This window comes from Carassius auratus, chromosome 29 (genome assembly GCF_003368295.1).
Source record: "Carassius auratus strain Wakin chromosome 29, ASM336829v1, whole genome shotgun sequence".
NCBI classification, from domain to species: domain Eukaryota; kingdom Metazoa; phylum Chordata; class Actinopteri; order Cypriniformes; family Cyprinidae; genus Carassius; species Carassius auratus.
Genome location: NC_039271.1, coordinates 4328540 through 4352438, shown reverse-complemented (window position 1 = coordinate 4352438; position 23899 = coordinate 4328540). Strand labels below are relative to the sequence as shown.

Below are 23899 nucleotides of genomic sequence, written 5' to 3'. Positions count from 1 at the left end.
TCATGACACACTGATGATGATGAGGATGATGAGGATGTGTGGAGATGCTTACCTCCGGGTCCTTTCTTTTTGCTCTTCTTGGTTTTCTTGCGTTTTGAGAGATCGTTAAAGGCCTCGGCGGCTTTCTGCAGTTTGGTGACGAAGTGTTCGATGTCGTCCAGAATGTGATTTAGGATTTGCTGTAACACACATCAGTATTTTACAATCTGCTGTAGGCACACACACACACACACACACACACACACACACGCACACAGACAGACATCTGCAACACCAACATGACTCTGGCACAACCATCAAACTGACTGAAAGTCTTCATGATGTGTTTTATCCACTGCTAAATATTATAAAATTATAAAATTGCAATCAAAATTTTTACCCAAAAATAAATAAATCATTATTTGGTTTGTTTCCCCAATTTTTTTGCCTGTATTTAATACAATTCCACAAAAACTGTTTCCTAGCCGGTAAAAAATATTTAAAACAGGCCCAGTTTATCTGCAGTGATGGGCTCATCTCATTGGCTGGCACAGGGTTGCATCACAAGTCTAATTCTAAGGCTTTTTAAGACCTAGATAAATAAAAAATCGTTAACAGCAGTGACAGAAAATAACTTTTTTTTATAAATATTAATCAAATTAAATTGATTTCCAGGTTGTTGATATTTTACCTATATAAAGGAATTTTTTTTATATACTTATGCATAGAAATCACCTTTTATGTCACACTCTAGCATTCAAATTCAATTTATTTAGAATAAAAACCTCTACCAATCAAATGTATGTGTTGCTCAGACTAGGTCTAAAATGTAAATTATCGTTTATGTGACTTGTAAAAAATAAATATCACCGTTGCATTTGTGCTGATATTTGGGAAAAAGACACTTTTGTTCATGTGATATTTTGATATAAATACATCATATGATATAAATAAAAGACAAAAACAGGCAAAAATGACTGTGTATATGGACATTTGGGGGGCATATAACTGCATACATGCATACACACTCTTTTTAAGACTTAATAACCTTGAAATTAAAAAAATCAAATGTATGCTTCCTAAGACTTATTAAGCATCCTCAGGAACAGGAACAGGATGTGATGTATCAGTGTAAATACTCACCACATCTCTGTCCACTTGCGATGCGCTCATCCCAGGAGAGCCATCCAGCTCTGTGTAATGTCTCTGTGGATCATCTGAGGACACACACACACACACACACACACACAGTGAAACTCTGGAACAGGAACTCGAGGGTTAATGATAGACACGCCTCTTCTTACCCTCCTGCTGCTCATTGGTCCACGGAGTCCAACTGGCCACTCGGCTCTTGCCATCCGTTTGATTGACAGCTGCTGGAAGCTCGGGGGCGGGGCCTCCTGGGGGCGGAGGGATGGTCCCGTCACTCTTTAGGATCATTCTGATGGACACAGAGAAACGGATGCTGCGTAACCGTGGCAACAGACATCTTCATAATTCACAAGCGCTGGACTTACTTCAGCACCTCAGGACGCTTCTTGACCTTCCCGCCCTTGCTGTCGCTGACGGCGCTCTCGATGTCCATGTGGATCAAATTGGCCTGATTTAATTACAAAATAAATATAACTGTAATAAGCAATTAAATTCCAGTTACTTATGCACATTTTAACTATTGCAAAGGGCAATAACTATTTTATTACCTATTTGGGTTTGTGCATTTGCTTTATAAATATAAAACTACATAATAAATGATGCAAAATTACATGGAAGTAACCCTAATCCTATAGTAAGTACATGTAGTTAATTAATACAAGTACTCAGTAGTTGTCGGTCAGCAAACACGTGAAGCAGTGAGACCAGACCTTGATGTCGTCGCACTGGAACAGATGCAGGTCCGGCTTGCCCTGACCAGATTCCTTACACACCAGAGCCAGGATGGAGTCGTAGCTGCAGGCGTTCATCACGGCCTGACAGTGCTGGATCGAGGCCAGAGGAAAGTTCTCCAGCTCGTTCTGAAACACACGCACGATCAGCCCATACACGCATCACTGGAGTAAAGTCAGACACTTCAGGCCTGGCTGCCATCTCTCACACATTCTGCATGAGACTTTAAAAAATTGAGTATTTGTGTTTGCGCTCTGGAAATTTACCAAAAGATTCTATTTTAGGGATGTAATGATTAACCGGTTGAAGTTCGATTCAAATCGGTTGAGATGCTAAACAAGCACGATTCATTTAGGGCTAGGAGTTTATATGAATGTATGTCTGAGGGGAAATCACTCTTTAGAAGGGTTTAGATGGTATTTTTTCTGTTTATCTTGCCTCTTTATAATGCATATTAAAGTTCATAAGTGCAGCGCTACTTTGTTTAAAACAATCTAATTTAGATTAAAAACTGCTCATATTGCATGTTGGTGCACAGTTGGTGGTACCCATTGACTTTCACAGTAGGAGAAAAAAAACTTTGGAAGTGAATGGGAACCACCAACTGTTTGATTACCAGCAATCTTTAAAATATATTATATTATGTTCAATATAAGAAAGCAACTCATACTGGTTTGGAACAACACGAGGGTGACTAAATGAGGACAGAATTTTCATTTTTGGGTGAACTATCCCTTTAAATAACATAATTTCCACTGTGAAACTTAATTTCGATTCTGCCTATGAATTCCTGTGTGTTTTTTTCAAAATGCATTAAATCAGGGTAATTTGACACTTCGCATAAAGATGTATTGAATACATTGTTACACCAGTAGGTGGCTGTTCAAATGTATTTGTCTTTGAATCATTCAAAAGATTCGTTCCAAAACACTGATTCATCCAGTAATGAAACAAGTGAATCTTGAGTGAGTCATTGAATCATTAATTCATAAATTACACAGGATTTTGTTTAGTTGTCTAATGTTTTGTCTTCAGAATCTTGAGAGAACCAGAATCTCAATATAAAAAAACAAAACAACAGCGCTCTATTTTGCACACAAACCTTGCTGTCGTTGTCGATGAGGCTGACGGCTTTCCCGTCCACCTGCAGGATCATGTCCTGCGTCCACACCTTGCCTTTAGCGTCCAGCAGACGCAGCTTCCTGATGCCGTCCTCGATGGTCAGCATCGCCTCCTTACGGTCCATCACAAACGTGGTCAGATGCTGCAGGAGACAAAAGTCAAGTCCCCTTTAAAAGATGGTTAATATTCAGTAATATTATCAGTTTAAATGCATTGATACTATCGGACGAGAACAAAACTTGAACCGAATTGATCTGAATTCAAAATTCATGAATTTTGCAACATTAACACTAATCTGTTTTGGAGAAGTGCTACATAAATAATTTTACTTTATTATCTAGTTATTTAAATTCAAACCATTAAAAAACATTTTTGCTACTTGAAATAAAATAAATGTCTGGATTAGAATTAAGATTTGTTTAAATTCATGCACCAAAATAATTCACACTTAAACTGATTAATAAAAACTATACAGACATATATAATAATAACAGAAACTACTAATAATGTCAGAATGACTAATACTTTAATTAAATTTAAAATGAAGTTGTAAAAAATAAATAAAAGCGCATTTGAAATATTCATGAGAGTATATTATAAACCGGTTAGTTCCGGTGCTTGATGCTGATTGGCTGAGCCACGTTCACAGCTGACTGACGCTACAAAGTAACAGACACCTTTGTTTACGTTTGTGTGTTGCTTGGCAACCACTTTGTTACAGGCACAGCAGACTCTGAGGAGCTTCATTGTTAGGTGGAACAATACTGTTGTTATGAATATCATCATTATACTTTATTTGCTCTGTTTTATTCTGTGAAACCTTACTGCGTATATGAAATAACCATTTCATAAGAGCAATAAGCCCCGTGAAGCTGTGGTTTACAGTGTGTCCAATAGTTGAAGTGATCGATGTGATCAGATCTTGGCTCATCTCAGGATCTCTCAATCTAATCTCCTGAAGAGATGCGTGTCTCACCTCCACATGGTACTGTGACGTGTCCGTCAGGCTGTTGATGCTGTTTTTGGTGTAGTTCTTCCTTTGCTCTGAGGAAAGAGCAGATGTTGTTATATAATCTCCATCAGAGGCACACAAGCGTGTCCAGATGGAATCTGCAGTTATTCACATCTTCTGTCGTGATTCTGGAGCTCGACTGAACGATCAGCCTCAATCTAGAACAGATTCCGTGTGGACGCACAAAACCGAACACATCAAATCACACGAGTGTGAGGAGTTCATAGATTCAGCTGGGAAACTAGCATGAGAGGAGAAACTGGACACACACACACACACACACACACACACACACACACACATCGGCTTATACCTTTCTTTTTGTGTTTGGCAGAGGTGTGGAGGAAATACACTCCATCTGTTCCTGAGAGCGACGGTGCAGAGAAAACACACACACACACACACACACACAGTGACTGACGTTTAGTTTTCTTCACTGTGACCTTTAACCTCTGCTATGATGTGATACACACACAAACACACACACTCTGAATCTCACATCTTACATCTTCACCTTATACAAAAAAATTAATCCCAGCACAGGTGACAAAAAGTAACGTAAAAGTAACACATCGCATTATGTTCCATAAAAAGCAACTAAGCAAATGTAAAGCACTACTTTAAAAAGTAACTATTTTTCACAAAACTGCTCTCAGTAAAGCAAACAAAGCCTGTATTTTCGTTACAATAAAATACATTTTCCTCCCAATTTGATGAGTGCACTGCATATAAATATTGTAACATATCATTTTGATTGAAAATAACTGAATAATGACTCTGAAATTGAACTAATTTCATTTAACACTGATCTGATTAATGACTCTAGTGTCTTCTGTAGAGCTGCTTGATATTGAATTAGTCTGACTGATGAATTTTACATCATTAAAACTGTTATTTTTCTGTTTACTACCGTGAAGCTGTATTGTATGAAGCCACTTGACTTCAATAGACATGTACTGTTATTATTATTGTGGTGAAATACGACTCAGATGTGTTATATATCCATATGAATCCCTCCTGGGAATCAGACAAAAGGTCTTCATCATGTTCTTCACGTCACGGTGACAGTGTTTTGAGGGTTCCGGGGTTCAGCAGTGCTGCAGTTCCCTACGCAGACAGCAGGGGGACACACTTACCGTACAGAGCTTTACCACCCGTCCTTTTGGCAGGAACATCTGGAGACAGTGAGCCATGACCGCTGAGAGAGAGAGAGAGAGAGAGAGAGAGAGAGAGAGAGAGAGAGAGAGAGACAGAGAGAGAGAGAGAGAGAGGAGAGAGAGAGAGAGAGAGACAGAGAGAGAGAGAGTTAGTACACTAGCGCTCATCCATACTCACACTTTCTCTGCTGTTCTTCTAGGATTAGTGAATTAATTGTGATGCATGTGTTGTCCACAGTCTCTCACGGCCTGAGTGTGTGTGTGTGTGTGTGGGGTTAATGAGTAAAGTGGACACTTGATCTGTTAGTCACACTAATTGTGTGACAGATCAATAATGAATGTGTTCAATAGATCAGGAGCAGAGGTAACATCAATAAAACATCAGATTCATCTCACTCAAGTCACACCAAAAACCCCAATAATCCATTTAATAAATAAAACTGAGTGATTCAGTGAACTGCAAAGTGTGATATTGATTTGATTCAACCCCTCAATATACAAGAACTAATACTGTGTTGCAAATTTGATAAATTTGGCAAATCCAATCAAAGCTGCGGCGGAACCGTTGTGAGTCTCTGATCAACACACAGCGGTGATTCATTACTGAGTGAATCCATGGTTTGAATGAATCAAGTGAGAGACTGTGTCCTTATTCACATACGATCCGTCCAAAATGTCCCAAATCATAGTATGTTAAAATGAGTATTCCCGGATGGTGCAGATTGGTGCAGATAATGGCTAATATTACCCACAACACACTGCATGTTAAACAGAGATTCAATAAGAACTACAAACACGCATAAAAAGGGTTGAAAAACTACAAACATGATGGATATGCGAGACTGGCAAACAGGTAGAGAATAATCAATGCTTAAAATGATGAAAAAATATTTATTTAATGTTATTAAATAAATTGCATTATATTTAATCTGCAGCAACATATTATAAAGATACGTTTGGTCATTAAGTTACTGAATGAATCAGTCGTTTGAATGAATTGTAAAATGAATGATTCAGTGATTCGCTTTCAACACATGGTGGTTTTACTTTTATATTTACTGTATCATTTAATAAAAAAATTTTTTTTTTTTTTTTTTAAAATCTCATTAGTTGTTATGATTGTTTGGCTTACTTTATTTGTGAAGACTGCGCTGTGACTCCGGCGAATCCGTTCATGTCTGGACTCTGCATCGCGCTCACAGATCATCCACTGAAACACAATAAAAACAGCGTCATCATCATCATCATCATCATCATCATCATCATCATCGTCATCATCGTCATCCTCAATGCTGTCTCACTGCTCAGAGAGACTGAGATTCTCACATACCACTCATTTTCATTTATGAAACAATCACAAAACAAAGATCAGATTTTCTGGTTGTGTAATCAGTGCTGGATGAAACATTGTGGGAGGAGTCTAAAGTGATGTTTGAAAATCATGTGATCACGACAAACCGTTCACTACTGTAAACAAAAGCATGCCCCGCCTCCAGGGTCTTCTGATTGGTCCGATTCTGATTGTGTGTGTGTGTGTGCGTGTCATCCAAAATCACATACTCTCGAGTACTTTTCTCTTATGTAATTAAACTAAATACTGTGTATAGACTGAAGAACATTAATACGCGATACAAAAGTGGATTAAACATCAACATTTAAAGTCTAACCTTTTTATTAATAAAATAACAGTGGTACTGATATCTCATAACAAAAACATGTACAGCCAGTTCATAACAGACATTCAAATGTATTCAAATTATAAATGATAAAACTAAACTAATTAATAATTAATTGGGTGAAGCTGTCCTCAATTAGTAATCAGGAGCATTTTGAGTAATTAATAAGTAATGAAACACTTTTTGGAGCAGCCTAATGCCGCGTTTCCACCGAAATTACCCGGAATATTTGTACCAGGAACTTTTTTTCCCAGGAACTTTTTTCCCCTCAGACCTGTTGCTTTCTGCGTTTCCACCGCGGTGTAAAGTACCGGGTAGATTAGGCAAATAGACTGGTGACGTAGGTCTGCACTCTTCTCTCAATACAAAGTACCGCTGATAAAAAAAAAAAAAAGGTACGCTGATTTTGGACGTGCATCATCGGTAGTTAGTTCTGACTTCGTGCATTCGTCTCGGGAGTGTGATGTCCGCGACGACGCAAGTCCGGTAAATCTATAAACAGCAGCGTAACTATATACTATATATATATATATATATATATATGATACTTGATAACTTCAGTCAGCTCGTCTTGGCTACTGCAATTTTCCCTCTCTGTATATTTACAATAAAACGAAATAGGATATCAAATATCACTGCCTCCTTTGGTTTTCAATTAAACATAATTACAGCTCCAGAAATGTACTTAGTTCAGGGATATGTGTATATGCAGCCATTACAATGAAACAAAATATTATATAAATTTGCCTTTTTATTTTCATTTTAACATATAGATAAATTGAATACAGACCAAAGAAAACCGGTTAGATTTACCCCGCAGCAGAATTATATTTTATGTTTAACCACTAAAGACACATCAGAGCCAGCGGCACACATCAGAAGGTCTATCCCAGGAGAGGCTGCTTCTCGGCGGATAGATGATCACTGCGTGGAGCTGACCGTCGAAGAGATCGGCGAAACACATTTTTAAATAGGCGCTGTCTTTATAAATAAACCACAGATTTGAGTTTTAAACAACTACATTCTCGCCTGAAATACTTTTAAAATTACATTTCATGACACAATAACAGTAATATTTTGAAAATGATCCGAATAAATGGTGGTTGAACTCAACCAATGCTGCGTGAACTCAACCAATCAGGATGTTTAGCGCCAAAGTCCTGCCCCCGAAAGTTCCGGAACTTTAAAAAAGTACCACCTCGCCAGCAGGGACTTTCTGGGGGGCATTTTTTTACCCGGAACTTTTATTTAGTTCCTGGTTCCTGCGGTGGAAACACACCAAGTACCGGACCAAGTCCCTAGTTCCTGGGTAAAGTTCCTGCGGTGGAAACGCGGCTTAAGTAACCAAACCGGAGTACTTTGAACTTCATTGTAACATTCTGTTTTTCAGAGTTGAGGAACGTTACTTTTAAAAGTAATGTATTACAATATTGCGCTCCCTAAGAAGTAAATGCATTACGTTACTATTTGTCACCCGAGCTGGGCTCTTTGTCAGCTGTCAGGGCCCTTTCTCACCAGAAGTGAATCTGAATCGGTGAATCTGATTTTGTAACTTGGGAAGCAGCTTCTGTGTGGTTTATTTCTCCTCTGAGCTCAGGCTCCGCGTCACATCGGTGCTGCTGTTAAAGCCTCGTTTAGTGCATCGAACTCAGAGATGATGAATGATCAGACACTCCTCTCCGCACATACGTCTATAATTAACCCCGTGTGGGCCGTTAGCAGGTTAATCTGGCCGATTGAGTAACACACACACACACACACACAGATGGTGTCCAGCAGCTGCTGACCGTATGAATGATTGATCAGATCACAGACTGTTTGTGGGTCAGACGACTGGAGTGTGTTCCACTACAAACCCTGAGTTACAGCTTTACATCCAGTCCCCCGCCGGCCAAAAGACTGGAAGCATTACGATCCAACGTTATAAGAACAACAAGAACAAAAAACAATGTTATCAATGTTGATAACACTCAATATGTAAGCGGAAATCGTTCAAAAATGTGGATTTTACTGTAGTTTTATTCCTCAAGGAGCGAATACAAATGTTGTTACAAATATAAATGTTGTTCTTCTGAACGTTCTATTCATCTGTGAATCCTGAAAAATACAAATGTATCAAGTTTCCACGAAAATGATCAACACTGATGCAGCAAATCAGCATATACAAATGATTTCTGAAGAATCATGTGCTGCTTAAAAGTCACCTTTGATCACAGAAATAAATTATAGTTTAGCAGATATTCATATAGAAAACAGTGTTTTAAATTGTAATAATATTTTAAAATTTTTACTGTATTTTTGATCGTATAAACACAGCCTTGGTGACACTTCTATCATCAATACTGTCATCAGATGATTCACATCAAACATGAATCACTTCTGTTCGACTGAAACACATCAAACGAAGCATTCAGACAGGTTTCTGCTCCCGCATCAGCATCACGTCTGAAACCGATCGACACGAGCCACATCAAACAAACACTGACTGAGGAATCATGGCACACCTGTGTGAATCACAGAACAAACTCTCTCTCGACTCGTACCTGTTCACAGCCTCCACGATGTGCCGCTTCTTCTCACTGTGGAATCTTTAAGAGGATTTGTGAGGAGCTTTACAAACTCACACAGGTCTGTGATTATCCACTCCAGCGCAAAGGATGCTGGGACACGCAGATTCTGGAAAACCTCTTCAGTTTTTACACAATCATAACATAAATCTGCTGGAGTCTAATGCAGTCTGCTGAATCATTAGAAGTTCTGCAGGTTAATATAAAAGCATCAATCTTTGTCAAATCAGGTCCGTTTGTTAAAGATTTTCTAAATCAGGACTTGCCATTGTTTTACATCACAAACAGGCTTTTTTTTACCTTCATACAAGTGGTTTTACATTTGGATCTTAACCACAACAACATAATTGCATTTATTTATTTATTAACTTATTTATTTTTGTATAATTTTATTTATTTTTCAATTATTTTTAAATCAATTTATGTATTTATATTTTTATTATTTTATTTATAACTTTTATAATTTTATGTTTTTTATTTATTTATATTATTTGTCATTTGATTTATATTTCCAATTATATTTTTTATATATTTAATTTGTCATTTCATTTATATTTTTTATTATTTTATTTATATTACTTGTATTATTTTATTTGTCATTTAATTTATATTTTTATTATTCTATTTATAACTTTTATAATTTTATGTTTTTTATTTATTTATATTATTTGTCATTTGATTTATATTTTCAATTATATTTTTTATATATTTAATTTGTCATTTCATTTATATTTTTTATTATTTTATTTATATTACTTGTATTATTTTATTTGTCATTTCATTTATATTTTATAATTTTATTTATTTATTTATATTTTTTGTCATTTCATTTATATATTTTATTTTATTTATTTATATATATTTTTTTTATTTGTCATCTGATTTATATTTTGTATTATTTTATTTATTTATATAATTATTTTATTTTACTTTATTTATATTATTATTGTATTTTCTATTATTTTTTATTATTATTGTAGCGATAATGAAGCCCAGTATCTCTCCACTGTGTTTCTGTGAATCCATACGCTGCACATTATTCCTCTTTAATCCTGTTAGCTCTTCTCTGTGTCTCATGGCCTGTGTCTACCCAGAATCCTCAGCGCTGACATCACAAACCTGTCCTGATCCTATTAAACACAGCTATATAAAGATCTTTATAAGGCCTGTGAATACAACACAGGTAACATATGAACATATGAAAAATTCCTAATAGTAATATGTAATATGAGGTCAAAGGTGTCCAAAAAAATGTAGTCTTCACATATGGTTCAAACTGAGACACATCAACTGGTGAATCTCTCACGTCACAGGTCACTCTGAATCAAAACCACATCTTATTCTGTATTTCATGACAACTACAGTATGTAAATAGTAGTTTGTCTGTGTAGGAAGCACTTTAAATTCAGTGGGATTGTGAGGAGAAGCGTGAAACTTTCCTCTGTTTGGACTTCATTTACAATCTGCTCACAGAGGAGACGAGGCGAGACGAGACGGCTGATCTACATGCATTCAGCATTCATCTGAAATCACTGCTTCTCCAGCGCTGGAGAAATACTGAAGCCAGTAATTAAGACTCAGAATAGAAGCGTCCCAGAAACACCCAGCAATCAATCAGCGCTGGAGCAACCAAACACACACATGACGGCCGTATCATCAACGTTTCCCTCTCTTTTATTTATTATTTTCTCGCAGGCTAATGATAGGGTTCCTAACCATTACATTATCTTAATATAGTCAGTCATAAACTAAAGTGAGGTCAGATATAGTCTTGAACGGCTCATCCTTCAATAACAGCCTGTTTGAAAGACGCTCAAACTATTGAGATCAGACTGAAACGATCTGTTGAAAATATATCTTTGGTTGAATGAATGATTCAACGACTCGGTGAATTTGTTTCGTTTCGTGATTCCTAAAGGAATCATTGCATGAATGATTCAAATGACTCATTCATAAAGACAAATCAATGTTTCTGAACAGTTGAATAAATGAATTAATGACTAATATCTTAGTAAATCAGCGTGTTTGAGAGAATCGATTACAACTAATGAACCAAAGACATTCATTCCTCAATGCATCAGTTTATCTGAACAAATCAGTTGAATGAATGAATGATTCAAATTACTTTCTCAAAGAGACTCGATTCATTCTTAAATGAATCAGCATTAAAAAGCATTAAAATGAACTGTTTAAATAATGAATCAATGACTTTCTGAAAGTACAGCAAAGTGTTTCATTTCAGTGTTTTTGAATGAATCGATTAAATGAATTATTCAATGACTCGCTCAAAGTATTTTTAAATGAATCGGTTGCATAAATGATTCAAGTGATTCACAGTCACTCGATTGAACTGTTGAATCACTGACTCACTCAACTGGTGTAACAACGTGATTCAGTGGCTTTACTGAACTCTTGTATAAGCTACAATGAAATCCTCTGTCTGTCCAAAGATTAAGGAAAAGACTAGATTTATGAAGATCATGCCGCTCTGATATAACATGAACACTTCTGATAGAAACTATTAGACCGTCCAGCACAAAATCACTGATTAGAGTCAAATGACTCAGTGAACTATAATCACATGTTCAACATGACAACTGACGTGGAAACACACACACACACACTTTAGAAGGTCAAAGGTCATCTGCTCTGTGTTTACACTGGATGCTCTACTTCCTGGTTTCCGCTCCACCCAGACATGGGTGCTCCATGACATCATCAGCTTGAGGCTTCATTATCTGTTCGGTTCTGCAGCAGATTCTTCTGTCGTCAATTGAATCGTTTAACTTTAGCACTTAACAGCGGAAAACAACCTTTGTTTGTTAGTTTAATGTTTAATTAGCTCATTCCACCTACAGCTGGAGGTCAAGGAACCACAGGAACTTCTTCCAGGAAAGGACATTTATTGTATTATTTTACTACATATTTTATTATGTAATATATAACAAACTTAATTTATTATATATTCTTTAAAAAAATTTTTTTTTTAATTTCTTATTTTCATTTAATGTAAGTTTAAGTACTAAAATAACTTTAATAACTTTAAAATAAACTAAAATAAATACAATTTTAACTAAGTAAAACTACACATTTATTGACAACAAAAAACCTATAAGTTGAACAAAATTAGTGAAAACGAAAAAAATTTTTTTTTAATATTAGCAAAAAAAATTTTTTTATTGATCCTAAAATAAGACTGGAATGTGAGGCGTGAGCTTATCTCTGGAGGTCATGAGGAAGTCACTGATCGAGGTTTTACTGATGAGCTGATGCTGATGATTAACGAGTCTTATTTCCACATGTACTTCTCTATCCACTAAACCTCAAAGAAATGAATGAGTAAATAAATGAATGTAGAGATGGAACAGGTGCGACGCGCAGCAGAGAAACAGGAGCAGGTGGAACCAGAACCTTCTTGACCTCTGTGACCTCCAGGAACCCGATCCGGCCGCACCCTTCGCCCGAGGTCACGCCTCGCACGTGTCACATGACGCTCTTACAGTGTGTGTCCAGTGACCACACACACACACACACACAACCTGATCAAACAGAAGCTGTGTGACGACACCACAGCAACAACATCTGAAAGCTTAAAATCATCTTTCCATTGATGTGAGGTTTGTTATGAGGACAATATTAGAGAATCTGGAATCTGAGGGAGCGAAAAAATCTAAATATTGAGAAAATCATCTTTAAAGTTGTTCAAATGAAGTTCTTAGCAATGCATATTACTAATCAAAAATTCAGTTTTAATATATTTACGGTAGGAAATATCTTCATGGAACATGACCTTTACTTAATATCCTAATGATTTTTGTCATAAAAAAAGTATAATTTTGACCCATACAATGTTTTGTTGTCTATTGCTACAAATACACCCCCGACACTTTTTACGTGGACTTTAATTTTAAATTAAATTTAAAATTTTATTTATTTACAATACACACAGTTTCAGAGCAGCTTTACAGAAATTCATGATATTAATGTTTGTAATATCTTCATATGATATAGTCACATTTATCAGATTAGAGCTACTGATATTTACTGGGAGTGTGAATCAGCACGATTCAGTTAGATTACGATCATCATGTCAACGATTCAATTCAATATAAAATCACGATGCATCACGATTATATAAAACATGTGTGTGCATTTTTATTAAATTACATAAGCAGGCTACTTTTTTATAATTCTGTTGAATAATTAATCAATATATTAATAATTAATTAATTATTGTTAAGAATTAAAGTAAATATAGCTTTGAAACATACAGTGCAAGCAAATATAAAGCAATAAATTGGCCATGATTTATATATATATATATATATAAATACACTAGCTGATCTGAAAACATCTGATTTGTGCATTAGTCTATTAAAGATGCCACTGTATTTTATATATATATATAATAGATTTTTTTCAGATATCTAGGAACGTATGGTAACAATTCTGTCTCCACTCTGTAGTGATGAAAACACACACACAAACAACCCTCCTCCTGTTGTTTTGAAAGAACTGTGATCCCTAATTAACCAGTGACTGAACACACACACACACACACACACACACATGGTCGTGATTGGAGGCTGTGGTGAATAAGGAGACAGTAAAGCACATTTGATCCTTTATAACTCATCAGAGACAGTCTGTACTGTACTGAGTGTGAAATGAGCTGTTACTCTGAGGATATGATCCAGTTCTCACTGCGTGTGTGTGTATGTGTGTGTGTGTGTGTGTGAGAGAGAGAGAGAGAGAACACTGTACACTGCCGTTCAAAAGTTTGGGGTCAGTATGATTTTTAATGTTTTTAAAGTCTCTTCTGCTCGTCAACGCTACATTTATTTGATCAATAACTTTTAATGTTGTGAAATATAATTTTTTTCTATTTAAACTGACTATGAAGTGATTTATGAAGAATCATGTGACCTTGAACACTGGAGTAATGGCTGATAAAATTCAACTTTGAATCACATAATTAAATTATATTTTGAAGTTTATTAAAATGGAAAACAGTTTTTAAACTGTAATAATATTTCACAATTTAACTGTATTTTCACAACTTTTGATCAGATAAACTTCTTTAAAAAAAATTAAAAATTTTGAATGACTGTGACGTGAGCGTGTGTGTGTGTGTGTGAGAGAGAGAGAGAGAGAGAGTGGGTGTAAGTGTGTGTGTGTGTGTGTGAGAGAGAGATAGTAAAGACAGAAAAGAACACAGAGTTACAGCACAACATCAGAAGGTCATTTCACCCTGAACACACAGCCGAGACGCGCTCACATGACGAACTCTGAACTCTGAACATCTCGTTTGTTTTGCTGTCCTTCTGATAGAGAGCAGAGTGATCAGTTAATGAGTCTGGTTATCTCATTAGGAAACCTGTTTGTCAAACACAGCCTGCGTGTGTATCTCAGACACTTCTGCTCTGATTGTCGCTCGCTTGAAGGAAGTCAGAGAATCAGAGGTCATTGTGCTCTGAGGTCGTCACAGGAGCAGCTGTGCTATGAAAGGAGGACAATAAAGGACGTAATGACTCTGTAGATAAGGCAGGACGAAACTCGCTCAATTCAGGCATATTTCGCTCTAATACAGGAGCGTGTCGTCTTAAAACTCAATGAGACGACGCATACTGCAGTTTCTAAAATCAGCACATCACTTGAGGGCTTAAAAACACAAGACACTGAGCTCAGGAGGGTTTTTTTTTTTTTTTTAAAAGCGCAGAACGCCTCCTCCACCATGTTGCCGTAAAGTAAACCTACTGTAAACAAAAGCAGGCAACGTTTGCTCCGCCTCCGCACTCTTCTGATTGGTCCACTGCTCTGGAACTGACACTGATGAGCAGCGCTGCGTGTAAAAATCGTTTAACTTTTAAATCTTTTAGCTGTAAAAGATGCAAGATGTGAAATATTCTAGATATTATCCACATTCCTCTAGCACGCATTTACATAGAAAAACTACAGAGAAGTAGCGCATTGGAACGGAAAACACTTCTCATTATAAGAGAAGTTAAGATGTTCTCATTGGCAGAATCTGGCAGATCAAAATATACTTGAAGGGTCTTAAAATGTTAGATAATAGTTCTGGAATGTATTACTGTAAGGTTCTTTGGAGCCAAAATGGTTGGCAAAACCCTTTATTTTGAAGAGTTTAGAGGAATTGAGTAAAACTAAATTCTCCCAACAAAGACTGCAGAACAACACAGAACAGCAGAAATCCTCCAGAGACTCCAGCCTCCACCAAACAAGCTCCGTGAATGTGCCAAACACCCAATAGTGAAAAATCTGAGTGACAACAAACCTATGAGCTCGGTTTCAGTCGACTGAGATTCTCTCGCAGAGACAAAACGCCATAATGACTTCACAACGAGCTGCCAAACAAACAGCTGACGTCAAAAAACAAACGCTGAGAACATCCAGAAATACTCCTGAATCCCAGGCCTGGGGCCAGAGGAGGTTTCACATGGTCCCAGACGCAGCTGCTGTCTTTAACATGATGGAGCACAAGTCTTAACATAACACTGTTGGTTATAATGCAGTACACAGTGCTTTGAAATCTACAGTTACTTTTTCAAACAGTTACTTTGTTTCCATGTCTTGACTGACAGTTCTAGTGTTGCCACGGTGACAGAAATCAGGAGTGAGTGTGTGATGTCGTTACTGTAGTCTAGACTAAATCTCGGCGTAATTAATAAAAACAATGGAATGTGTACTCAGAATATGATGCAATTAAACAACACGTGTATTTAATCCCATTTAATTAGTGATGCTAACTTCAATAGTCCAGTTTAACCATGCTAATAAGAAAAAATAATTTTATATGAATATAGAAAAAGTATCCTATTCTTCATGCGGTCCTTCAGCATGTATATTTATTTAACGTTTGTTTTAAAAGGGCTTTTATCAAAAATATAACTTTTTAGATTGAAAACAAACTTGTTTTAGGGAGTAACACACAATATTGTATTGCATTCTTTGAAATCGTTTCCCAACGCTTCAGATATTAGTGAAGAGCATCTCATCAATCCTGTTAGAAAGCTCACGTTCAGGTTAAAGCTCCTCTAGAGAAACCCTTAAACCCTGTAACACGTCTCAGCACCACGACTCAATTCAATTAGTGGAAATATTAGCGCTTATGTAACAGGGCTCCATATTTAACCCGTAGCACTGGGACCTGCTCCGCTCATAGCAGCAATAACTGAAACTCACTGGAGAGAGCGGCTCTGTCTCAATGCCGTTAACCATTTACTTCCCTACACAGAACCGTCTCAGATAAGAGCTTCTCTGAACTACAGAGCAAGTGCTAAATCATCGACAGCACTCATGCATTAAAGAAGGACTTAAAAAATGCTTAGAATCAGATTACAATGACTTTTTATGGAGCATGTGATTACATGTTGTTCTCACAGTGGCATTTAGTTACTCTTAATTTACTGATTCCCCCTGAATTCGTCTTAAATGTGTATTTATAAAAGCAATTAGACTGTGTATGAAACAATAGCTATAGCTGTCATCATATCCAGAGAGCGTTTTAGACAAAATATTTAAAACCTGGAAGACTTTGGGTATATATATGTCATGCCTGGATTCATTTTTGTTAATGTTTGTTGATGTAATGAAGTGATTGCCAAACGTTTTTGTCCTTCAAACCTAAAATATTTAGCTGAAGTATCTCTGGGGAAGTTAATATTTCAATAATGTGATGATACATTTGCATGTTTACAGTTCTTTGGTGTCAGTTCTTGGTCATAGACATGAAGGTAAACAAATATTTTTATGATTTGATTAAATATTAGCGTTCTGTCAACTCACAAACCCACTGCAGTTCTTAAATTAAGCCCAGTTTGCGAAACCTTGATATAATGTTTAATGCGTTTTATGATGTTGGATTATATTTTTTCTCTGTCTTTGTTTTTTTTTTTTTATTATATATATATATTTACATTTACATTCTGTCATTTAGCTGACGCTTTTATCCAAAGCGACTTACACATGACTTATGAATTTTTATACCAATATGGTACATTTAGTGGTAACTTTAAACCAAGTTAGATAAAAAAGAACGCTTAATAAAAAATAAGTAGTCAGAAAGCATTACATTAAATGAGTAACAAATAATACGTTACCACATGCATCAGTGAAGTCTGATCTCAGCAGTGATATAAACACAATTGTAAAGATGTAAGTAATTATAATATCTGATCACTAATGTAAAGCATTAGTGAAGGCTAAACACATTAATAGCGCATTAGTATTACAGGCGGCGTGCGCGTGACCGGCTCTGCCATGGCAACCGGGACAGTATTTACCGCGCGCAGCCGTTAATTCAGCGAACGGAACGGAACCGTGATCAACACACTAAATAATACACGCTAGCTACAACACACCGCGAACGAGCTGTTTTTGTGTTTACAAAGAAAGAGTACATTTAAAAACAACCGCGATCTATAACAACAAGTGCGCGCGCGCGTGTGTGTGGTGTGTACGTTAAACACACACTCACCTGTTTCTGTGTTTCTTCCCGCGTTTACCGCATGGCAGAAGCACAAACACGCACGGCTCGGCAGGGAACGGTGTCTGTCACTGAGTTTTTCCGTTAAATGACCAAATGAAGAGCGCGAGCCTGAGTTTGACGCGCGCTCCGCCTCACCGACCCCGCGCGCGACCCGACAGCGCCGCCACGCGCGCGCGCGCCTCATCACACCTGAGCGCGCAGGTGAACGTGACATTCGAATTAATGACAGCTCTGTCTATTTATTACTCTATGATAAAAAATCTTTCCATTGATGTATGGTTTGTTAGAAGGACAGTATTTTGGGCGAGATGCAACTATTTGAAAATCTGGAATCTGAGGGTGCAAACAACACAACAACAACAACAAATCTAAATATTGAATCACTAATAAAGTTGTTCACATGAAATTCTTAGCAACGCATAATACTAATCAGAAATTAATTTACGACAAATCATCTTCATGGAACATGTTCTGCACATGAATAAACATCCACATCACCAGCTGGAAATATGAAACCATATTTATTTCAAGCACTGTCTGATGATGAAGGCGATTTATTATTGGAAGTTCAAACAAAGCAGAAGGTGTGCTTAGGTGTGGCGCTGAACTAGTCCTGCTTTAATCTCCATGAAAGCTGTTCTTCTCTGATGATTCTGTTTTGTGCTAATATTTATTGGAAAAATTATGAGCTCTGCCTAAATGTAAATCATTGATAAACAAAAGATCAGCTCACTTCAAAGGAAATGGTTGCATATTATGTGTGTGTGTGTGTGTGTGTGTAACTGGGAGCAAATGTCCCACAAATACAGTAATCTAGGCTTCGGAGACATTGTTGCTATAAATCTGAATCTAAGACAGCAGAAAGTTTCCTGTGTTTAGATAACAGGGATAGAAAAAAACAGTTTTTACACTAGAGAACCCATTACACCTGAACCCATAAAACATGGAAACTAGTGTGTGTGTGTGTGTGTTTGTGTGTGTGTGTAAATAACACTCCTCTCTTTACACACCTTCTCTTATTTACATTTGCTTAATCTGAGTGTAAGTGTGGACATATCAGAAGCTAGTCCCTTAAGAAAATTAACCATGCTTTTTACTACAAATAAAACCAAAATTTTTCCAAACCAAAATAACAATTTAGCTACATTAGCAATTATTTGCAATAAAACTGTGCTTATACAAACTGAAGTCAATATGGCAAAAAATAAATGAATAAAAAAGATGGTTAAGTAATTAAGCCACGGTTAATTTACGCAAAGGGTGTGATGAAAATTGAATAATAACAGCATAATAAATATTTTAAAATAACATAAAAAATATATATTAAAAAGTAAACAAGCGAAACTAAAACAATATAACAACACAATAATAACCGAATAATAGTAATAATATTCACTGTAACTATGAATTCTGTTGCTTTAGTAAAATCCTAGCTCGTAGTTTCTTTCACTAACATACGTGCCATTCTTTTATGTTGAGATGTCAGCACTGTAATAAAGCAAATATGAAAAAAAAAGGCTAGCAGAGGATGGTTTCGATCCATCGACCTCTGGGTTATGGGCCCAGCACGCTTCCGCTGCGCCACTCTGCTACTCGCGCTACTTTGGATCGGAACTTCACTATATATAAACACAAGACGCCTCCAATACAAAAACACGTGTAGCTTTCAGATGACGCAGCCACTATAAGAATGACGATGATATTACTTATAATGGTAGCCCCATATCACATTTTCATTATGTATTTATATTTATACGTCTTTAAATATTCATTGGAGTTCACTTCTGCTAATTGAGCCTCCTCTCCTCTAAAGATGCACAAAAATATCGGGCACGCCACAAAACCCTTGGAAAATAACATGTCTGTGAAAACATCATCTGCTGCTGTAATAAAATTAATAAAATAAATACATAAATAAAGAGAGAGAATAAAAAAATAAATATTTTTTGTTCTCCTCTACTATGATGTTTACGGTTGCATAAGAGGATGTGTTCGCAATGGAACACTTACATACTACTTAGCGGACAGTACGCACTGTATATACTTTAATTAAAATAATACTTAAAACTATAAACGAAACGATAAACGTTGTGAGCTATTAATATTTTACTTTCTGCGCACCAAAAAACAAACAAACAAAACAACCGCATACGCTCACAGCATCGATACTTGCAGAAGTAGTACACTAGTATAGTAGCACTCTAGTACGCTAGTTCGGGGATTGCGCACACAGCCTGCGTCCCTCGGCGTCTCCATGTGATGAAAACACGGGAAACGGAAGAGACTTTCATGCTCTCGGGGTGAGAAAATAAACATCAAATACTAGCATAAAATACATCGTATAATCCTCATACAGCGCTCGTGTCATCTAATTCATATTAGTAATATATTATCGCTGTGTTTACATTATTAATCTAATGTTTGACGTACCAATGCCAATGTTTTGATCGAAGTGTATTATTTATTTATCATATAGGATAAAAAGGCGCATGTAAAGTTATGGATATTCGTCTGTTTCTTTATAATTTCTTAAGACCACGATAACCAACCGCTTTATTCTGTCAGATATTTAATGGAACGTTACTTTTAGTTTCACGCGGTTTCGATGTCGTAAAACACCCATCTAAGATGATCCGACCCACACGATTCGTTCTCGCTTCTGCTTTTATGTCTCTTTAAAGTGATTTTATTCTAATTTCACGCAAAAACAGGCTGAAACGATCACGCGCTGACGCGGGAAATTCCCGCGTGTGTGTGACGTCACGGCGAAACAATCCCGCAGCTGATTTCACAATATCCCGTCTCTCTCTCTCTTTATTTTATTTATTTATTTATTATTTTTGCTTAATCATCTTTGGAGTTTCTGTTTTTGATGCCTGTTTTTTCTTCTGTATTGTTGTTTACACGTTCTCAAAAAATAAAATAAAACAAAACTTAAAGATGTTCAAATGAATTCTTAGCAATGCATATTATTAATAAAAATATATATATATATTTGTAGGACATTTACGAAATATCTTCATAGATTCAAGAATCATAGAACATGAATCTTTACTTAATGTCCTAATGATTTTTGGCATTAAATAAAATTGATAATTTGATACAATGTATTATTGTCTACTGCTACAAATATACCTGTGCTGCTTATGACTGCTTTTGTGACACAAATGGGGAAGTTCTTCTGTGGTACGATTGCCAGTGTTGATGCTGTTGTTTGTGTATTGAATGCACCTGCTCCTCATGAATATGTAATGTATCTAATGTGTTTCCAGGTGAATCTTTACAGTCATCATGCAGAGTACAAGCGAACTATCTGTGGATGATGAATGACCTGCTGGGTCAGGGAGCCACAGCCAACGTTTACCGCGGTAGACACAAGGTATCCAAGTGTTTATGTTGATATGACACTGTCTATACTTCATTTACTTTGTGTTGTAAACAGCTACATTGTCCCACAGTCAGGAGCTCTCTCAGGTGGATTTTGATTCGGTGAATCTTTTGATTGATTCGTTCACTTATTCTGAGAGATGTAACGTCATTAAAAATCTGTCTGTAGAAAACCGGCGATCTCTATGCGGTCAAAGTGTTTAATAACCTGAGCTTCCTGCGTCCGCTGGACGTCCAGATGAGGGAGTTCGAGGTGCTGAAGAAACTCAACCACAAAAACATCGTGAAGCTCTTCGCCGTTGAAGAGGAGGTGAGACCGACGCAGTCTTAAAACGATCTTATTTTAGCAGCAGTTTGTGTCAAATGTAGTTCATATAAAATAATAGTTTTCTCCAGAAATGGAAATGGCTATCTGAGAGTTAGTTTCTTCGTCAGATTTGGAGAAATGCATCAGTGTCTCAGCAATGGATGCTCTGTAGCGAATGGGGTGCCGTCAGAACGAGAGCTGATAAAAACATCTTCAATAATCCACAGCCACTCCTGTCCCATCAGTTAACATCTGAAACAAAATCCAGCATTAAGATGTTTTTTTTAGTTAAAATACAAGGCCATGGATGTAATAATGCTGAAAAAGTGATCTGGTCTGAATCAGGAGAGAAATCTGCACAGATCAAGCAGTGTTTAAACAGCTCTAAATAAATCTGTGAGAGAACAAAAGGAGATGCACTTTTCACTGGAGGAAGTGTTATTATGGATTATGGACTTTATGTATTGTAGACATTAAATTAGCATATCTGACGGCACCCATTCACTACAGAGCATACATTGCTGAGACACTGATGCAATGCTACTTTTCTACAACGTGATGAAGAAACAGGTGAATTGTTTCTCTAAAAAAAAACCTTTCAGCTCATATACAAATAATATCAGAATATTTTTTGTTTCCCATATACATTTTAGGCTTTTATACCTATGTTTGAAACTCTTTAACCTTTTTGTTCTTTAATATTGTTTTATTTTTAATTTTTTCATTTAAATGTTAAGTTTTTACATATTGTTGTATGCATTTATCAATTTGGTATTTATACAGTTTCAGCTTTTAGGTTTGGATCTGATAGTAGTTTTAATACTACAATTGATTGCTCCCATTGTCCTCATTTGTAAGTCGCTTTGGATAAAAGCATCTGATAAATGACTAAATCTAAATATATCAGTTTAGTTTCTATTGTTTCATGACTGTTTTTTGCTGAAATGTTGATGCTGTTTTACTTTCACAAATACGTACCTGTAATACCTGTTTTCTCCGAACTACGAACATCAGAGGTCCCTGTTGTTGTGTGTTCTTGTCATTCAGAAATATGATGATCATTTGTTGAATGTTTATGTTGTGTGTCAGTCGAACACGCGTCACAAGGTGTTGGTGATGGAGTACTGTCCGTGCGGAAGCCTCTACACGGTTCTCGAGGAACCGACGAACGCTTACGGACTCCCGGAGGACGAGTTCCTCATCGTTCTGCAGGATGTCGGTAAGTTCTAGATTGGTGTATTTAGCAGAAAAAGGTTCTTTAGGGGCCGTTCAAACAGAAAGCATTTTGCATTATGCAATGCGAATATTTTATTTTTTTTAAAATCCATTCCTGAACAATGTTTTGGTGTTTTTTACACGTGGACCAATCAGAAGAGCTGGAGGCGGAGCAAGTGTTGCAGGCTTTTTGTTTACAATAACAAGTTGGCATGGCACCTGTTTAATTTGATAGCAACATGGCAGAGAAGGCATTATACAATGCGAATATATTTTTTTTTAATGCATTCCTTATCAGTGTTTCGCGTTTTCTTTTTACACATGCTACTTTTTCCGTTGTTTTTCTTTGTAAATGTGCTAGACGGATGTGGTACGTCCACTGCATTTACGTTTCACGTCTCTCGCAGCTTCTCACGAGTGTCGTGTTTTTTAAGATGCTGTGTCAAGTTAATATAATTAAATTCAATCAAAGTCAGTTCCAAAACATTGGACCAATCAGAAGAGCTTGGAGGCGGAGCAAGTGTTGCAAGATTTGTTTACGGTAGCAAGTTGGCATGGCAACCGTTTTATTCAACGCAAACATAGCAGAGGTGTTCTTCTCCATGCTTAAAAAAATCATGTTTTTGGACACAAATACATGTTCTGTGTGAATGTATAGCTTTATTTTTTGCGAGTTTCTCAGTGCTGATGTTTGTGACAGTGGCCGGAATGAATCATCTGAGAGAGTACGGGATCGTCCATCGAGACATCAAGCCTGGGAACATCATGCGTGTGATCGGAGAAGACGGACGATCCGTCTACAAACTGACCGACTTCGGAGCCGCGCGTGAGCTGGAGGACGACGAGCAGTTCGTGTCGCTCTACGGCACGGAGGAGTATCTGGTGAGCGGAGGATGATGGGAAACGTTAGGGCAGCGCGATTAATCGAATACGATTGTCATGCACATCTCGTCAGTGAAGCTGGTTCTATAATCGTGTCCTCGCTGATCTCTCGCTGTGTGTTTTCAGCATCCCGACATGTACGAGCGAGCCGTGCTGAGGAAAGACCACCAGAAGAAATACGGAGCCACGGTGGATCTGTGGA

General features: G+C 36.8%; 2 protein-coding genes and 1 non-coding gene across 6 annotated transcripts in view; all 3 read right to left on the bottom strand.

Annotated features, from left to right (window-relative positions):
- Positions 1-17983, bottom strand: part of LOC113048472 (epidermal growth factor receptor kinase substrate 8-like) — a 28005-nt gene extending 10022 nt beyond the window's left edge. For both annotated transcript variants that reach the window (XM_026210296.1, XM_026210297.1), the window contains exons 1-10: positions 17895-17983; positions 6287-6364; positions 5134-5195; positions 3962-4029; positions 2966-3127; positions 1842-1991; positions 1497-1579; positions 1284-1420; positions 1123-1196; positions 53-179 (exon numbers count right to left, since the gene is read on the bottom strand). In XM_026210296.1, the coding sequence (XP_026066081.1) occupies positions 53-179; positions 1123-1196; positions 1284-1420; positions 1497-1579; positions 1842-1991; positions 2966-3127; positions 3962-4029; positions 5134-5195; positions 6287-6345 (922 nt within the window). In that variant the 5' untranslated portion in view covers positions 6346-6364; positions 17895-17983. The remainder of the gene's footprint in view (positions 1-52; positions 180-1122; positions 1197-1283; positions 1421-1496; positions 1580-1841; positions 1992-2965; positions 3128-3961; positions 4030-5133; positions 5196-6286; positions 6365-17894) is intronic.
- Positions 1-23899, bottom strand: part of LOC113048471 (B-cell receptor CD22-like) — a 1131192-nt gene that overhangs the window by 1085036 nt on the left and 22257 nt on the right. The gene's annotated exons all lie outside the window — the stretch shown is intronic.
- trnam-cau (transfer RNA methionine (anticodon CAU)) lies at positions 19426-19497 on the bottom strand. The gene has a single exon. It is a non-coding gene; the product is annotated as a tRNA-Met (tRNA).